Consider the following 18,899-nt stretch of genomic DNA (forward strand, 5'->3'; position numbering starts at 1 on the left):
AGTTTTGTCACACAACACAATGCCACAGATGTTTTGAGGTAGCATGCAATTGGCATGCTGACTGCAGGAAATTCCACCAGAGCTGTTGCCAGAGAATTTAATGTTAATTTCTCTACCACAAGCCGTAATTTTAGAGAATTTGGCAGTACGTCCAATCGACCTCACAACCGCAGACCACGTGTAACCACGCCAGCACAGGACCTCCACATCCGGCTTCTTCACCTGAGGGATTGTCTGAGACCAGCCACCCGGCCAGCTGATGAAACTGTGGTTTTGCACAACCAATTTCTGCACAAACTGTCAGAAACCATCTCAGGGAAGCTCATCTGCGTGCTCGTCGTCCTCACCAGGGTCTTGACCTGACTGCAGTTCAGCGTTGTAACCGACTTCAGTGGGCAAAGTCTCACCTTCGATGGCCACTGGCACGCTGAAGAAGTGTGCTCTTCATGGATGAATCTCGGTTTCAACTGTATCGGGCAGATGGCAGACAACGTGTATGGCGTCGTGTGGGCGAACGGTTTGCTGATGTCAACGTTGTGAACAGTACGCCCCATGGTGGCGGTAGGGTTATGGTATGGGCAGGCATAAGCTACGGACAACGAACACAATTGCATTTTATCGATGGCAATTTGAATGCACAGAGATATTGTGACCATCCGCCGCCATCACCTCATGTTTCAGCATGATAATGCACAGCCCCATGTCGCAAGGATCTGTACACAATACTGACTGGTTTTCTGATCCACACCCCTACCTAAGGTATCTGTGACCAACAGATGCATATCTGTATTCCCAGTCATGTGAAATCCATAGATTAGGGCCTAATGAATTCATTTCAATTCACTGATTTCCTTATATGAACTGTAACTCAGTAAAATCTTAGACATTGTTGCAGGTTGCGTTTATATTTTAGTTCAGTGTATTTGTCTACTTTAGCAATGTCATCGGCATGTTATGAATGTGTTAGGGCACACTTTTCGCTAAATTATATGTTTCCGGCTTAATTCACCAGACCAATGAGAGAGGGGGAGAGCCGCCACGGAGTAGGCTTTTACCGTCTCTAAATCTGACACGTTGTCAGGACATTAGATCCAGAAGATGGGTGCGTGTAGTGGAACCTCATTTGGCCTCTCGCCAGCTACTGGCAAGCACAATTTTAAATGAGAATAAAAATGTATCTGCTCTGACAGCATTACCAAAACGGATATAAGCAAGAGTAATGTTGGACAGTAAGCCATTTATCTTTACAGGCATAGGAGGGGGTGAGGAGGGGTGTGAAGGTGATCAGCTTTATCTCTGCTGCATGACAGGGGCTCTCTCTGACGGCTGATTTGATGACCAAGTCCATCATAACATCGATATCTCTCCTGAACTCTTGGACAAGTCTAAATGCCTGGGTTTTAAATCTCCATAATATGTGGTTTTAGTGAAAGGTTGCCACTCACAACAAGGGATTTATTTCAGGTAGGAGAGTTTTGAATTAAGATTTATCCCCATTCTGTGAAGGACATAGATTTAGCCTTGACATCATATCAGTTAGAGGACCATACACTGAGTGTACAAAACATTAAGAATGGGCAAGACAAATCTTTTTTCTTGCCCATTCCCCCTCTGAATGGCACACATACATGTCTCAATTGTCTCAAGGCTTAAAAATCCTTCTTTAACCTGTCTCCTCCCTTTCATCTACACTGATTGAAGTGGATTTAACAAGTGACATCAATAAGGGATCGTAGCTTTCACCTACATTCACCTGGTTAGTCTATGTCATGGAAAGAGCAAGTGTTCATAATGTTTTGTACACTCAGTGTATATTATTGTTCAGTCTAGACACTTTAAATATCAATTCAAGTCAATTAATATTAACATATATTTTCTATCAGTCCGTTCTCCCAGTTTCAGGAAAGTATTTGAAAAATAGCATTATACACAACTGAAATCAAATGTAATAGGTAAGATATATTAATTGCTTCATAACACCACTTTACATAAAACCACTTTCCACTTTCCCAAGATATTAATGTATGATCCCATAGGAAATCAAAGAAGATATAACTCACCCCGGTTACGTATCTTGGTCTGAACTGTACAGTCCCAAAGAGGCCCAAGATGACAATGATGATGTGCACAAAGTTTGTGAGGATGGGAGCCCATTGGTACCCAAGGAAGTCAAATATTTGTCGTTCCAATATGCTGATCTGGAAGGAAAATGAAGATAAATAACTTTAGTATCAGACAAAAACAATGTCATCTTGTGCTTATACACTGACTGCATGGATGGCTTTTTCATGAGGTTTACTACAAGATGCCTGTGTACAGTTGGGGGCCATTTTAACTTTTTATTGCTGAACTGCTGGAGGGTACCAGAGCCCTGAGATAAGTGTTAGAGTGATGTATCTCCAAGTTTGTGCTGAAAGGGAGGGAGGACAGGGCATTCTGCTTGAACACCACACCAAGGGGCCGTGATTTCAGCCTCCTCTCTCTCCTCTTCCCAATCACACAGCTGCCTCTAATTGCCCGGGAGGTGTAGAGTTCCACAGGGTCGCATCCCCACCCCCCTTAATTTTGGCCTCTGTGGGAAATTGAAGTTGGAAAGGCTAGACCCCTCTGCCCCAACCGTTTGGGTCTCAGTGTCTGATTGGACATGACACCAGTGTTGATACGACTACCAGCCTTGGCACTTCAAAGGGCTGCGGTAAGGAGAGGGATCACAGTGTGTCCCAATGGTGTCGGAGCCAGATATCACGTCATAGCACTGACGCTAATGGTTCCCAAATCCCCACCTGCACTGCAACTGCATGATGCTTTAAACTCAACTTCATATCAGCAACTAACAATCTCCTTACTGTAAAGACACTGTCCTTTCTAATAAAGGTATGCCGGAGTACTCCATTTATTACAGTGAAAAAAATGCCTGGCGGGATAATTGGATTGCCCTCCCTGTAAATTCCATGTGAACGTATAGGAAATGGCCTTGAAATATTGGTGAGATTTCAGTTTAACGAACCAACGCCTGTATTCGAGAACTCAAGTAAGTTTGTGATTGTAATTCCTCACTAGTGATCCTTCTATTGACTGTTGTTGAGCTTTGACTATTACAACAGATGCCACAACTAAATTAACTTCTCCTTTGAGTGCTCCATGCCTCTCCATGTCGCTAAGCAATACTTTATAAATGTCATTTCATGTCATCAAAACATCAAGTTTCTCTCTATTAAATCCAGTCTGTCCATGGCTCAGTCCAGTCCAGAGCTGACCAGCTGACGATCCCTCACACTGGGCTTCTGATTAAGATTAAGCTATGCTACCTGCCGATCCACAGATCTAGTCAGGGTGTGGAGATCTATGTTATTATTTCTATGTTCTCATTCTAGGTTTTGTGTTTCTATGTTTGGCCGGGTGTGATTCCCAATCAGAGGCAGCTGTCGCTCGTTGTCTCTGATTGGGGATCATACTTTAGTAGCCTGTTTGTAATCATTAGTTGTGTGATCTTGTTCCGTGTATAGGCTTGTATTGTGTTCAGCCTGAGGACTTCACATTACGTTGTTTTGTTGTTTTGTTCGTGTGTTTATTTTGATAAATAAACATGTATGCATTTTACGCTGCGCCTTGGTCTGACCCGTCCTTCAACGACCGTGACAGGGAGCTATTGCTCAGTGGATGAGATTTCTCTCCATTTACAGGACCTTCATTGTAAAAGTGCTGGCACAACTGTTATTCATCCAGCAGGAACTGATAAATTACACAAATGTTGTTTTGAAAATATAACCAAATTGAAAGTGAATTAGCTTCTAGTTAGTGGCTTTCATTATGATCTAGTACATTAGACTGTCTTTTTTCCTAAGGTGATGTAGGCTATTCCGCCACTGGTATGTAAATTGTTTGGTATCTATGCCAAGCTGTTCTTGAAACCTATCTGTTTATCTGGGCCAGTCTCCATGATGACCCTACCTTCATTTCCATCTGTTTCTCCAGTAAATTATTTCCATAATCCCAAAAAATACTGAATACATTCAGAGCAAAAGGGAGTCAGAGTCAGGGATCTATGCTAGCTCCTCCACACCCCCTACCAACCTGCAAAGCCCTCTTATCAAAGAACCTTTCTGTCTAATATGACACCCGTCAGGACCTCCTCTCAGAGGCATTGTTAACATGTTTCTGCTGAACTGCAAAAGGCACAAAGAAAATAAATGATGGTAATTAGCAGCACATTTCCATGGTATTGGAGAAGGAGAAGCACTCATGAAAAGCTAAATGCACCTCGCCATATTACCTACTAAAGCGGGGAGCCCAGAGAGTCCTGATGGGAGCCCATATGGTAGCACAAAACCAGCCTGCCGCCTGGATTAAAAAGGTAAACAAGAAGGAAACATGCTATATTGCTGCAATTAATCATGCGGCGCTTCCACACCGCATTTATAAGGCTCAACACAAATAACAGCCATTGGTAAATCGTAACCCCTAGCATTATTTACCTGATAATATCTCAATGTCAAAGCTGGCTGATAAAGGCTGTTCTCTGGCTGTACACTTGGGAGTACCTGGTGTTATTGGATGAACTCCCAGACACCCAGAGACTCATCTGCCTCGGTATCACAGGCCCTGTCCAACGTTGAGAGAAGAGAGAGGCTGCAGGGCTTTCCTCACTGCCTAACACAGAGAGACAAACCTTGGGCTATTGTTGGAGTCAGAGGGCCTCCCTAGTCATTAATGTGGCCCCTGAGCCCCCTTTCATCAACACAAATAAGAACAGCTCTCCCAAGCAGCTGTGCACAGAGTAATTATCCATATATTACTAATTATAAACATACATTTGGGGGGAACCCATTATTGAGCGGGGCAGAAGAGTGGCCCTATTCGCCAGGGAAATAACATTGACTAAATGAAACAGAGGGGATCCAAATAACATGCCAGATCCAAAGAGAAGGAATGTCACAGTAGGCTATAACCCTTTATCTGACAAAAAACATCTACAAGGGCAATCGGTAGGCCCTACACCAGATATACAAATTAGAAAAATGGAATTAGTAAACCATGAAACTCCACAAATCTGTCATTATATATTGCCATGGTTTTCTATTTTCATACACAAGAGTGCATTTAGTTGATTTATCTGTTTGGTCATGCTGTTTTGCATAACACCTTCATTTTACCCACCTGAAAATAGTTGGAAAGAACCTCATTACTGATGTATAACACAAGGAATCCTGGCTGATTACAGGAAAATAAGTGCACACTTCAGCTCTACAACTGCTGATTGAAATGGAAGTTTATCCTCCAAACTTCGTCAAAGCTTAGAGTTTTTATTTTTTCTCCCAGTGTGGAGGAGACATGAGCTGGCACTAATCACTGAGACAAAAGCCAATCAATCAGTGGTGGCAGCATGAATAGAGAGGCAGGCAGCCTCATGCTGCATTCAGACAATGCTCGGGAGGCTGTACGACACACAGCGGCTCTGACCAGAGCACATTAGCCACAGAGTGTGGGGAGGTAACAGGAGGTAACGTGCAGCCTGGGCTAGTGGTTTCCCTCTCATGCAGAATCACAGATAAGGCCTTCACCATTGTCCCGTCACTAGTACTATAAATCCACCTGCAAACGCTCAGGTGTTTTAATGGTACTCCAAACAGACAGTTAGGCTAGACTACAGAACTTGGGGGAGAGAAAAACACCAAGGTAGAAATGGATTTGTTAAACAAATAGCACATAAACGCTTATCGACTGGATGGCACACTGGGTATTTTGTTATGCAGATAATAAGGTTGTTTAGCTTTCAAGGAAAGTAGGAATCTTAGTCTGAAATGGAAAATTGTACTGTAGCATACATGTTGATGTCTGTGTATGTCCATTTCTGTCCCTGCAGTCAGTAGGCTACTGTATAAATTACTTCCTTCTGTATATTAACCCAATCCCATGCTTGGCGAGGTTTCATAAATTATTCACTGTGAAAGTGAAAAACAAATGTATTTAAAATACAGTGGAGGAAAAAAGTATTTAGTCAGCCACCAATTGTGCAAGTTCTCCCACATAAAAAGATGAGAGAGGCCTGTAATTTTCATCATAGGTACACGTCAACTATGACAGACAAAATGAGGGAAAAAAATCCTGAAAATCACATTGTAGGATTTTTTATGAATTTATTTGCAAATTATGGTGGAAAATAAGTATTTGGTCAATAACAAAAGTTTCTCAATACTTTGTTATATAACCTTTGTTGGCAATGACACAGGTCAAACGTTTTCTGTAAGTCTTCACAAGGTTTTCACACACTGTTGCTGGTATTTTGGCCCATTCCTCCATGCAGATCTCCTCTAGAGCAGTGATGTTTTGGGGCTGTCGCTGGGCAACACAGACTTTCAACTCCCTCCAAAGATTTTCTATGGGGTTGAGATCTGGAGACTGGCTAGGCCACTCCAGGACCTTGAAATGCTTATTACGAAGCCACTCCTTCGTTGCCCGGGCGGTGTGTTTGGGATCATTGTCATGCTGAAAGACCCAGCCACGTTTCATCTTCAATGCCCTTGCTGATGGAAGGAGGTTTTCACTCAAAATCTCACGATACATGGCCCCATTCATTCTTTCCTTTACACGGATCAGTCGTCCTGGTCCCTTTGCAGAAAAACAGCCCCAAAGCATGATGTTTCCACCCCCATGCTTCACAGTAGGTATGGTGTTCTTTGGATGCAACTCAGCATTCTTTGACCTCCAAAAACGACGAGTTGAGTTTTTACCAAAAACTAATATTTTGGTTTCATCTGACCATATGACATTCTCCCAATCCTCTTCTGGATCATCCAAATGCACTCTAGCAAACTTCAGACGGCCTGGACATGTACTGGCTTAAGCAGGGGGACACGTCTGGCACTGCAGGATTTGAGTCCCTGATGGTAGGCTTTGTTACTTTGGTCCCAGCTCTCTGCAGGTCATTCACTAGGTCCCCCCGTGTGGTTCTGGGATTTTTGCTCACTGTTCTTGTGATCATTTTGACCCCACGGGGTGAGATCTTGCGTGGAGCCCCAGATCGAGGGAGATTATCAGTGGTCTTGTATGTCTTCCATTTCCTAATAATTGCTCCCACAGTTGATTTCTTCAAACCAAGCTGCTTACCTATTGTAAATTCAGTCTTCCCAGCCTGGTGCAGGTCTACAATTTTGTTTCTGGTGTCCTTTGACAGCTCTTTGGTCTTGGCCATAGTGGAGTTTGGAATGTGACTGTTTGAGGTTGTGGACAGGTGTCTTTTATACTGATAACAAGTTCAAACAGGTGCCATTAATACAGGTAACGAGTGGAGGACAGAGGAGCCTCTTAAAGAAGAAGTTACAGGTCTGTGAAAGCCAGAAATCTTGCTTGTTTGTAGGTGACCAAATACTTATTTTCCACCATAATTTGCAAATAAATTCATTAAAAATCCTACAATGTGATTTTCTGGAGAAAAAAAAATCTCAATTTGTCTGTCATAGTTGACGTGTACCTATGATGAAAATTTCAGGCCTCTCTCATCTTTTTAAGTGGGAGAACTTGCACAATTGGTGGCTGACTAAATACTTTTTTCCCCCACTGTATATTCAGGCTAGATCATATAAAAAGGTTTGAAACAAGTCTCTCACATCTGCAGAGGGTAAAACTGTCTCTCAAAACACTCTTGGATGGAAAGAAAACATTTATGTAAAATGTATAATCCAAAATGTACTAGATTTCTCAGAGATACATCACTTTCACAAGATATTCATGAGATGATCCTAACGATATATATATATATATATATATATATATATATATATAATCTGATAAATAATCAAGCACAACCTTTTCTAAACTAGTCAAATAAACGTTTTTATTTTTATTTTATTTTTGTTTCACCAGATAAAATATCAAACAATAGCAACACATTTTATAAATGCTGACATTTTGCAGTATAGATGTTTAAAAAGAGAGAGAAAACAACTAATAATATATGCACAAGTTTCATGAAATATTCATCAACATCATGTGCATGTGTGAGATGATGGAAGAATTGTGAAATCATAAGTCATGAAACATTTATGGGGGGTCCAAGATAGGGGAGGGGGTGTAACCTTATTTCTTTGCTTTGGGGAGGATTTTGTGGTTTTTTATTGGGCACAGGGGAGGCTTGTTATTCCTATATATTTAATTCCGTCCTGCTTGCATGCGCCTCCCTATCAAACCCTTGGTTAGACCAATGCCACGGACAGGTTCGTTGTTTGAATGAATGAATGAATTTCTCTCTGTATGTCCCGTAGGCTACGTTTATAATGCATCAATGCTGCAATGTATAAATGTATCACCACCAGCCTAGGCTAGGCTACTACAGTACATTTAGGTGACCACCTGTGTGCTATGCAAGAGAGAGACCAAAAAATATCCACTAGAGTTTGACCATATCAATAAGTGCTACACAGATTTAGGCTACATATACAGTGGGGAGAACAAGTATTTGATACACTGCCGATTTTGCAGGTTTTCCTACTTACAAAGCATGTAGAGGTCTGTAATTTTTATCATAGGTACACTTCAACTGTGAGAGACGGAATCTAAAACAAAAATCCAGAAAATCACATTGTATGATTTTTAAGTAATTAATTTGCATTCTATTGCATGACATAAGTATTTGATTCATCAGAAAAGCGGAACTTAATATTTGGTACAGAAACCTTTGTTTGCAATTACAGAGATCATACGTTTCCTGTAGGTCTTGACCAGGTTTGCACACACTGCAGCAGGGATTTTGGCCCACTCCTCCAAGCAGACCTTCTCCAGATCCTTCAAGTTTCAGGGCTGTCACTGGGCAATACGGACTTTCAGCTCCCTCCAAAGATGTTCTATTGGGTTCAGGTCTGGAGACTGGCTAGGCCACTCCAGGACCTTGAGATGCTTCTTACGGAGCCACTCCTTAGTTGCCCTGGCTGTGTGTTTCGGGTCGTTGTCATGCTGGAAGACCCAGCCACGACCCATCTTCAATGCTCTTACTGAGGGAAGGAGATTGTTGGCCAAGATCTCGCGATACATGGCCCTATCCATCCTCCCCTCAATACGGTGCAGTCGTCCTGTCCCCTTTGCAGAAAAGCATCCCCAAAGAATGATGTTTCCACCTCCATGCTTCACGGTTGGGATGGTGTTCTTGGGGTTGTACTCATCCTTCTTCTTCCTCCAAACACGGCGAGTGGAGTTTAGACCAAAAAGCTCTATTTTTGTCTCATCAGACCACATCACCTTCTCCCATTCCTCCTCTGGATCATCCAGATGGTCATTGGCAAACTTCAGACGGGCCTGGACATGCGCTGGCTTGAGCAGGGGGACCTTGCGTGCGCTGCAGGATTTTAATCCATGACGGCGTAGTGTGTTACTAATGGTTTTCTTTGAGACTGTGGTCCCAGCTCTCTTCAGGTCATTGACCAGGTCCTGCCGTGTAGTTCTGGGCTGATCCTTCACCTTCCTCATGATCATTGATGCCCCACGAGGTGAGATCCTGCATGGAGCCCCAGACAGAGGGTGATTGACCGTCATCTTGAACTTCTTCCATTTTCTAAGTTGTTGCCTTCTCACCAAGCTACTTGCCTATTGTCCTGTAGCCCATCCCAGCCTTGTGCAGGTCTACAATTCCTTACACAGCTCTCTGGTCTTGGCCATTGTGGAGAGGTTGGAGTCTGTTTGATTGAGTGTGTGGACAGGTGTCTTTTATACAGGTAACGAGTTGAAACAGGTGCCGTTAATACAGGTAATGAGTGGAGAACAGGAGGGCTTCTTAAAGAAAAACTAACAGGTCTGTGAGAGCCGGAATTCTTACTGGTTGGTAGGTGATCAAATACTTATGTCATGCAATAAAATGCAAATTAATTACTTTAAAATCTTACAATGTGATTTTCTGGATTTTTGTTTTAGATTCTGTCTCTCACAGTTGAAGTGTACCTATGATAAAAATGACAGACCTCTACATGCTTTGTAAGTAGGAAAACCTGCAAAATCGGCAGTGTATCAAATACTTGTTCTCCCCACTGTATATCTCTCTCTTCCCTTTTCCTTTCTTGTCAATTCATTTGATAGGCTACATTGTTTAGGCATTATCTTAACGTTGCCTACTTTCTGATAGCCTACAGCCAGGATTAGAAGGTAGGTTTTAGGAAAGGAGAAATGTGATGTGCTCTTGTGTCTGAGATGCGCTGGTGGATTTGATTGTCCATTCAGAAAGTAAAGTAGCCTATCTGAACTCCATCTCTTTAATAAGAGATGTGCCATGATGATCAGCATACACACTATATATACAAAAGTATGTGGACACCCCTTCAAATTAGTGGATTCAGCTATTTCAGCCACACCCCTTGCTGACAGGTGTATAAAATCGAGCACACAGCCATGCAGTCTCCATAGACAAACATTTGCAGTAGAATGGCATTACTGAAGAGCTCAGTGACTTTCAACGTGGCACCGTCAAAGGACGCCACCTTTTGTCAAATTTCTGCGCTGCTAGAGCTACCCCGGTCAACTGTAAGTGCTGTTTTTGTGAAGTGGAAATGTCTAGAAGCAAGAATGGCCAGCCGTGAAGTAGTAAGTTCACCAAAAGGGACCGCCGAGTGCTGAAGCGCGTAAAAATCGTTTGTCCTCGGTTGCAACTCGAGTTCCAAACTGCCTCTGGAAGCAACATCAGCACAAGAACTGTTCATCGGGAGCTTCATGAAATGAGTTTCCATGGCTGAGCAGCCGCACACAAGCCTAAGATCATAATGCGCAATGCCAAGTGTCGGCTGGAGTGGTGTAAAGCTCACCGCCATTGGACTCTGGAGCAGTGGAAACGCGTTCTCTGGAGTGATGAATCACACTTTACCATCTGGCACTCCGACGGACAAATCTTGGTTTGGCGGATGCCAGGAGAACGCTACCTGCCCCAATGCATAGTGCCAACTGTAACGTTTGGTGGAAGAGGAATAATGGTCTGGGGCTGTTTTTCATGGTTTGGGCTAGGCTCCTTAGTTCCAGGGAAGGGAAATCTTAACGCTACAGCATACAATGACATTCTAGACAATTTTGTGCTTCCAACTTTGTGGCAACAGTTTCGGTAAGGCCCTTTCCTGTTTCAGCATGACAATGCCCCCGTGCACAAATCGAGGTCCATACAGAAATGGTTTTTCGAGATCGGTGTGGAAGAACTTGACTGGCCTGCACAGAGCCCTGAACTCAACCCGATCGAACACCTTTGGGATGAATTGGAATGCCGACTGCGAGCCAGGCCTAATCATCCAACATCTCTACCCGACCTCACTAATGCTCTTGTGGCTGAATGGAAGCAAGTCCCTGCAGCAATGTTCCAACATCTAGTCGAAAGCCTTCCCAGACGAGTGGGACCAATTCCATATTAATGCCCATGATTTTGGAATGAGATTCATATGTCCACATACTGTTGGTCATGTGTATGTGCTGGAATGACGACAGATGCCAGTTTTGCGTTTCCTCTCTTAGGCTGAGATGCAACTGAAGCAAACACTCCAGTCATAATTGAATCATCTTGTGATATTTTCAGTAGTAACATATTGCCATTGCCACTGCCTTCTCAAAAGCAAGATTGCGTTTGTGACGTTATGCCAATATTTAGGCAAAGTGGGGGAAAAACACATTGGAGTTGGTGTGAAAAGGGATTTACTGTGGTCGTAATTATTGTTGTGAGTTAATTAAATGAAGGTGGGGGGTAGTGCAACAAGGGTCATATTAAAAGATTTCTAACATTGGTGAGGGCGGTATTTTTTTTTTAGGACAGCTCGAGTTGGACCCCCCCCCAGTAATTATCGAATGATCCGTTACCACGGACGGAGGGAAGAGATCAATTAAGTAGCTTTTGTGGAAGTGGAATCACTAAATATGATACACCTGGAGATGGTAGAGGGATCTATATGGTGTGATGAAAGCATTCTGACAATAATGGTGTACCTAGTGGAGCTCCTTGGGGAACACCTTCCCTCTCTGCTAAATACAATGACAAGCGTTCAGTGCCTAAGATATGTACATAATAATGCAGCTTTCTGCACTGCTACACCTGAGGACAAGATTTACCAATCTAACACAGTTCCACTAGAGGAACAACAAGACTTAATCTGAGAGGAACAAATCTGAGAATCAATCAATATGCCCATGTTGATTTAATTTCTTCTTTTGCTGTGGTTTTATGTACTGTACCTTTGCGAGTACATTTAAAGTGATGATGGTGATGGAGTATGTGTGAAGTTATAGTTTCATATTCCCAACAAAAGGCTTTTACGGGGTTTGAACGTCCTTTTTACCTATTTTTACCTGTTAGGCAATTGGATGTCAAGTGGTGAAGAGCAGCCATTTAATTAATGTGTCCTTAAAAATGACTAACATTAAATTAGCCTATGTATAATTATGCCTTCATCAAAGGCATGTAGCACAAGTGAAACTGCACGTTATAATTTAAAAGCACAGCACTGGAACAGTTTTGAGTTTTGATTTGTTTTGTGTGTGGGGGGGGGGTGCTAATTTCCAAACACACATTTAAAGGTATAATATTGTTATATTTATACTTATTCCTCCCAACCAATAGTCCTATGTATAACGGGTGAACAAGGCACACAATAGCATATGTGGTCCATGAACCCAGAGGACATTCTAATCTACAGCTATATGAGTCAGTCATTGTACTATAGTGAGGTATGTTCCTATTAAAGACTGTTCTGTGAATGTAGGCTACATGTAGAGTCTTCAATGATAAAAGAATCAGACCTACAGGGGCTTTTAAAGTGACAAATGCAGGCCCTTGGGTGTATGACAGGCCACATCGAGACGGGGAGGAGGGAATGGGCAAAGCACAGCGAAAGATGCAGTGATGTGAAACTGAGTACCAAAAGTGTCTCATACACTGCTTGGGCCTGTATGGATAATGATTCATTGAATTTTTATGAATATAAACCAGTGCATTTGGAAATAAACTGGAACATTCAGTGAATATGTAATTACAGACATAAAGTGTTCTTGTGATTGAACCAATGAGCGGTTAAACAAAATAGAGTCTAATTATCAATTAATTCTGCAACATTATACAAATAAAAGTCATTCAAAATGCATCAGCTCCATCAACATCTTGTCATCTCTGTGTGGGTAATGTCTGTTTCATGAACACTAACTGCTTTCTGCACTGATTGAAATAAGCATTTATGCGACACGACAGCCATCTCAAACTGAATGTGCTGTTTGTCAGTAAGGAAACAAATGCAGCTAATGTCCTACAGGACATACTGTACCGTATTGTTTACAGAACTGGGATAAGTGCATACAGTGCCTTGCAAAAGTATTCATCCCCCTTGGCGTTTTTCCTATATTGTTGCATTACAACCTGTAATTTAAATAGATTTTTATTTGGCTTTCATGTAATGGAAATACACAAAATAGTTCAAATTTTTTCAAAAAATTCCAAAAAATAAATAACGGAAAAGTGGTGCGTGCATATGTATTCACCCCCTTTGCTATGAAGCCCCTAAATAACATCTGGTGCAACCAATTACCTTCAGAAGTCACATAATTAGTTAAATAAAGTCCACCTGTGTGTAAACTAAGTGTCACATGATCTGTCACATGATCTCAGTATATATACACCTGTTCTGAAAGGCCCCAGAGTCTGCAACACCACTAAGCAAGTGGCACCACCAAGTAAGCGGCACCATGAAGACCAAGGAGCTCTCCAAACAGGTCAGGGACAAAGTTGTGGAGAAGTACAGATCAGGGTTGGGTTATAAAAAAATATCATAAACTTTGAACATCCCACGGAGCACCATTAAATCCATTATTTAAAAAATGGAAAGAATATGGCACCACAACTAACCTGCCAAGAGAGGGCCGCCCACCTAAACTCACAGACCAGGCAAGGAGGGCATTAATCAGAGAAGCAACAAAGAGACCTAAGATAACCCTGAAGGAGCTGCAAAGCTGTCCATAGGACCACTTTAAGCCATACACTCCACAAAGCTGGGCTTTACGGAAGAGTGGCCAGAAAAAGCCATTGCTTAAATAAAAAAATTAGCAAACACGTTTGGTGTTCGCCAAAAGCCATGTGGGAAACTCCCCAAACATACGGAAGAAGGTACTTTTGCCATCAAGGAAAACGCTATGTCTGGCGCAAACCCAACACTTCTCATCACCCTGAGAACACCATCCCCACAGTGAAGCATGGTGGTGGCAGCATCATGCTGTGGGGATGTTTTTCATCTGCAGGGACTGGGAAACTGGTCAGAATTGAAGGAATGATGGATGGCGCTAAATACAGGGAAATTCTTGAGGGAAACCTGTTTCAGTCTTCCAGAGATTTGAGACTGGGATAGAGGTTCACCTTCCAGCAGGACAATGACCCTAAGCATACTGCTAAAGCAACACTCGAGTGGTTTAAGGGGAAACATTTAAATGTCTTGGAATGGCCTAGTCAAAGCCCAGACCTCAATCCAATTGAGAATCTGTGGTATGACTTAAAGATTGCTGTACACCAGCGGAACCCATCCAACTTGAAGGAGCTTGGAGCACTTTTGCCTTGAAGAATGGGCAAAAATCCCAGTGGCAAGATGTGCCAAGCTTATAGAGACATACCCCAAGAGACTTGCAGCTGTAATTGCTGCAAAAGGTGGCTCTACAAAGTATTGACTTTGGGTGGTGAATAGTTATGCACGCTCAAGGTGTTTGTTATTTGTTTCAGAACAAAAAATATTTTGCATCTTCAAAGTGGTAGGCATGTTGTGTAAATCAAATGATACAACCCCCCCCCAAAAAATCTATTTTAATTCCAGGTTTAAGGCAACAAAATAGGAAAAATGCCACTGGTGGTGAATATTTTCGCAAGGCACTGTATGTGGGCTGCTAACTCATTCAAAGGGCTATATGACACAGATCTATGTCAAATTCTGCCTACAAATGAGAGATCTGTTTCTTCTCTGTACAATTTCTGTTGCAACCCCTTTGGAGATCACATCAACAATTGATAGGGTAATGCTCCTCCAGCAGTCCACCAGTTATAAGACATAACCATGATAAAAAACAATAATCAACATACTGAGTATCATAAGCTGTATACAAACTGTTAAACTACTGGATGTTTTTCTCTCCGCTAGAGGGGATGAAAATATCTACACAACCCTTATAACCCATGCCGGGTGCCCTATTATGCTCTCTGGTCATAAAAGTACTGTATTTTCCCCCTTATGATTTTGGCACCAAATAGAAATGATTGGAATAGCTATGATCCTTGAGTCCTTAATCACCTGGCAGGGCCAGAGAATCGCAGAGAGGTTATTTTATTCCCAACCGTGCCTGCCTGAGAGCCTTCCCACTAGGCAAACACTGGTTGAATCAATATTGTTTCCATATCATTACAACCAAAAAATGTAATGTGATCAAATCAAATTTTAAATGTCACATGCTTCATAAACAACAGGTGTAGATTAACAGTGAAATGCTTACTTACGGGTCCTTCCCAACAATGTAGCAAATAATAGAAAAATTATAAAACGAGGAATAAATACACAATGAGTAACGATAACTTGGCTCTATACACTACCGGTCAAAAGTTTTAAAACACCTACTCATTCAAGGGTTTTTCTTTATTTTTTTACTATTTTCTACATTGTAAAATAATAGTAAATACATCAAAACTATGAAACAACACATATGGAATCATGTAGTAACCCAAAAAAGTGTTAAACAAATCAAAATAGCACATTTGAGATTCTTCAAACAGCCACCCTTTGCCTTGATGACAGCTTTGCACACTCTTGGCATTCTCTCAACCAGCTTCATGAGGTAGTCACCTGGAATGCATTTCAATTAACAGGTGTGCCTTCTTAAAAGTTAATTTGTGGAATTTAATGCGTTTGAGCCAATCAGTTGTGTTGTGACAAGGCAGGGGGGGTATACTAATGATGGGAAGTTCGGCTCTTTTCTGAGAGCCGGCTCTTTTGACTCGGCTCCCAAAGAAGAGCCGGCTCTTTCGACTCCCGAACGGCTCTTTATTTAGGATCTTTTGTAGCCTATATTTTACCTTAACTTTGAAAAAAAATCATGGTTTATGTGTTGAAAACCCTTTTGCTTTCAGTGTTTTTATGAGAGACCTTATAATGCCTAATTCTGTGCATTTATTCTGTGACAAAACCACTCTTACATTTGTTTATTTCAATTAAACTTTTTTATTGCACAAATTAACAATAAACTTCAAACAAATCCACAGAACAGAATCAAAACCAGAACCAAACTCCAGCAAACAGCATTAGTCCTCAGGGCAGGTTGGCATTCAGGAAGATCAGATGCCTCAGCTTGGATGGGCTGATAGGCCTGATACGATTTCGCCTCTCCGTGAGTATCTGCCCTGTTTTGGAGAAGATTCTCTCAGAAGGAACTGATGTGGCAACAATACATAGTCTCCCCTCCATCACATCAGTTGCAGTAGGAGAGGTTATACTTGCACGCATGGGGATGGCAGTAGACGTTACAGCAGCTGTTGTTCTGGTATGAGACACACCAGGATCAGTAGATGGTGAGCTGGCTTGCCCTCTCTCCTCTAACTGCACTGTAGGATGGACAGTTCTTGTATGTCTATGCAGGTTTGTGGTGGAACCTGCTCTTATAGTGACCTTCGTGTTTGCAGTGAAGGCACTCTGCTTTCTTGTTCCCAATATCTTTAAACTGCAGCCAGATGCTGCTTCGCTTTCTAGTGTCACTCATAGTTAAACGACACGACAATGCAAGACGCACACACGCTCCTCAGTCCGCTCTGTCTCTCTCTTCACTTGCAGTGGAGTCAAGTGGTGTGTCTGCCCCGCCCCCTCTCTGTTTACACATCCTTAATTCTCACGTGAATGCCGCATGCTGGTCGCCATGCTGGCCAATCATAACAGACCTCTGTGAAAGTGAAACCTAAGCAGCGAATGGGCAAAAAACTGGGAGCCGGCTCTCACTCGATGCGAGCCGGCTCTTCTGATTCACTACAAAGAGCCGGCTCTCAGAGCCGATGCTTGTGCGCATGACCCATCACTAGGGTATACAGAAGATAGCCCTATTTGGTAAAAGACCAAGTCCATATTATGGCAATAACAGCTCAAATAAGCAAAGAGAAACGACAGTCTATCATTACTTTAAGACATGAAGGTCAGTCAATACGGAAAATGTCAAGAACTTTGAAAGTTTCTTCAAGTGCAGTCGCAAAAACCATCAAGCTCTATGATGAAACTGGCTCTCATGAAGACCACCACAGGAATTGAAGACCCAGAGTTACCTCTGCTGCAGAGGATAAGTTCATTAGAGTTACCAGCCTCTGAAATTGCAGCCCAAATAAATACTTCACAGAGTTCAAGTAACAGACACATGTTAACATCAACTGTTCAGTGAAGACTGTGTGAATCAGGCCTTCATGGTCAAATTGCTGCAAAGAAACCAGTACTAAAGGACACCAATAAGAAGAAGAGACTTGCTTGGGCAAAGAAACATGAGCAATGGACATTAGACCGATGGAAATGAGTCCAAATGTAAGATTTTTGTTTCCAACCGCCGTGTCTTGTGAGATGCGGTGTGAGTGAATGGATGATCTCCCCATGTGTATTTCCCACCTTAAAGCATGGAGGAGGAGGTGTTATGGTGTGGGGGTGCTTTGCTGGTGACACTGTCTGTGATTTATTTAGAATTCAAGGTACACTTAACCAGCATGGCTCCCACAGCATTTTGCAGCGATACGCCATCCCATCTGGTTTGGGCTTAGTGGGACTATAATTTGTTTCACAACAGGACAATGACCCAACACACTTCCAGGCTGTGTAAGGGCTATTTTACCAAGAAGGAGAGTGATGGAGTGCTGCATCAGATGACCTGGCCTCCAAAATCCCCAGACCTCAACCAAATTCAGATGGTTTGGGATGAGTTTGACCGCAGAGTGAAGGAAACGCAGCCAACAAGTGCTCAGCATATGTGGGAACTCCTTCAAGACTGTTGAAAAAGCATTCCAGATGAAGCAGGCTGAGAGAATGCCAAGAGTGTGCAAAGCTGTCATCAAGGCAAAGGGTGGTTATTGTGATTTGTTTAACTTTTTTTTGGTTACTACATGATTCCATATGTGTTATTTCATAGTTTTGATGTCTTCACTATTATTCTACAATGTAGAAAATAGTAAAAATAAAGAAAAACCCTTGAATGAGTAGGTGTTCTAAAACTTTTGACCGGTAGTGTACACAGGTTACCAGCACAGAGTCGATGTGCAGGGGTACGAGGTAATTGAGGTAGATATGTACATATATGTAGGGATAAAGTGACTAGGCAACAGTATAGATAATAAACAGAAGCAGCAGCGTATGTGATTAGCCAAAAGAGTTAGTGCAGAAAGGGTCAATGTAGATAGTCCGAGTAGCTTTTGGTCAACTATTTAACGAACTATTTAGCAGTCTTATGGCTTGGGGGTAGAAGCTGTTCAGGGTCCTGTTCATTCCAGACTTGCTGCATTAGTACCGCTTGCCGTGTGGTTAGCAGAGATAACAGTCTACTTGGGTGGCTGGTGTCTTTGACAATTTTTAGGACCTTCTTCTGACACCGCCTGGTATAGAGGTCCTGGATGGCAGGGAGTTCGGCCCCAGTGATGAATTTGTAGCGGTGATGCAGCCAGTCAAGATGCTCTCAATGGTGCAGCTGGACAAATTTTTGAGGATCTGAGGTTTCCCTTTGTAATCCGTGATAGTTTGCAAGCCCTGCCACATCCGACGAGCATCAGAGCTGGTGTAGTAGGATTCGATCTTAGTTCTGTATTGACATTTTGACTGTTTGATGTCTCATCTGAGGTCGTAGCGAGATTTCTTATAAAGCGTCCGGATTAGTGTCCTGCTTCATGAAAGCGGCAACTCTAGCCTTTAGCTCAGTGC

General features: G+C 42.4%; 1 protein-coding gene across 1 annotated transcript in view; it reads right to left on the reverse strand.

Annotated features, from left to right (window-relative positions):
• LOC121552438 (sodium/potassium-transporting ATPase subunit beta-1-interacting protein 2-like) overlaps nucleotides 1-18,899 on the reverse strand; it is a 185,414-nt gene that overhangs the window by 96,444 nt on the left and 70,071 nt on the right. The window contains exon 2 of the mRNA XM_041865371.2: nucleotides 2,061-2,198. Within this exon, the coding sequence (XP_041721305.1) occupies nucleotides 2,061-2,198 (138 nt within the window). The remainder of the gene's footprint in view (nucleotides 1-2,060; nucleotides 2,199-18,899) is intronic.

Source organism: Coregonus clupeaformis, unplaced genomic scaffold (assembly GCF_020615455.1).
Source record: "Coregonus clupeaformis isolate EN_2021a unplaced genomic scaffold, ASM2061545v1 scaf0698, whole genome shotgun sequence".
NCBI lineage: Eukaryota > Metazoa > Chordata > Actinopteri > Salmoniformes > Salmonidae > Coregonus > Coregonus clupeaformis.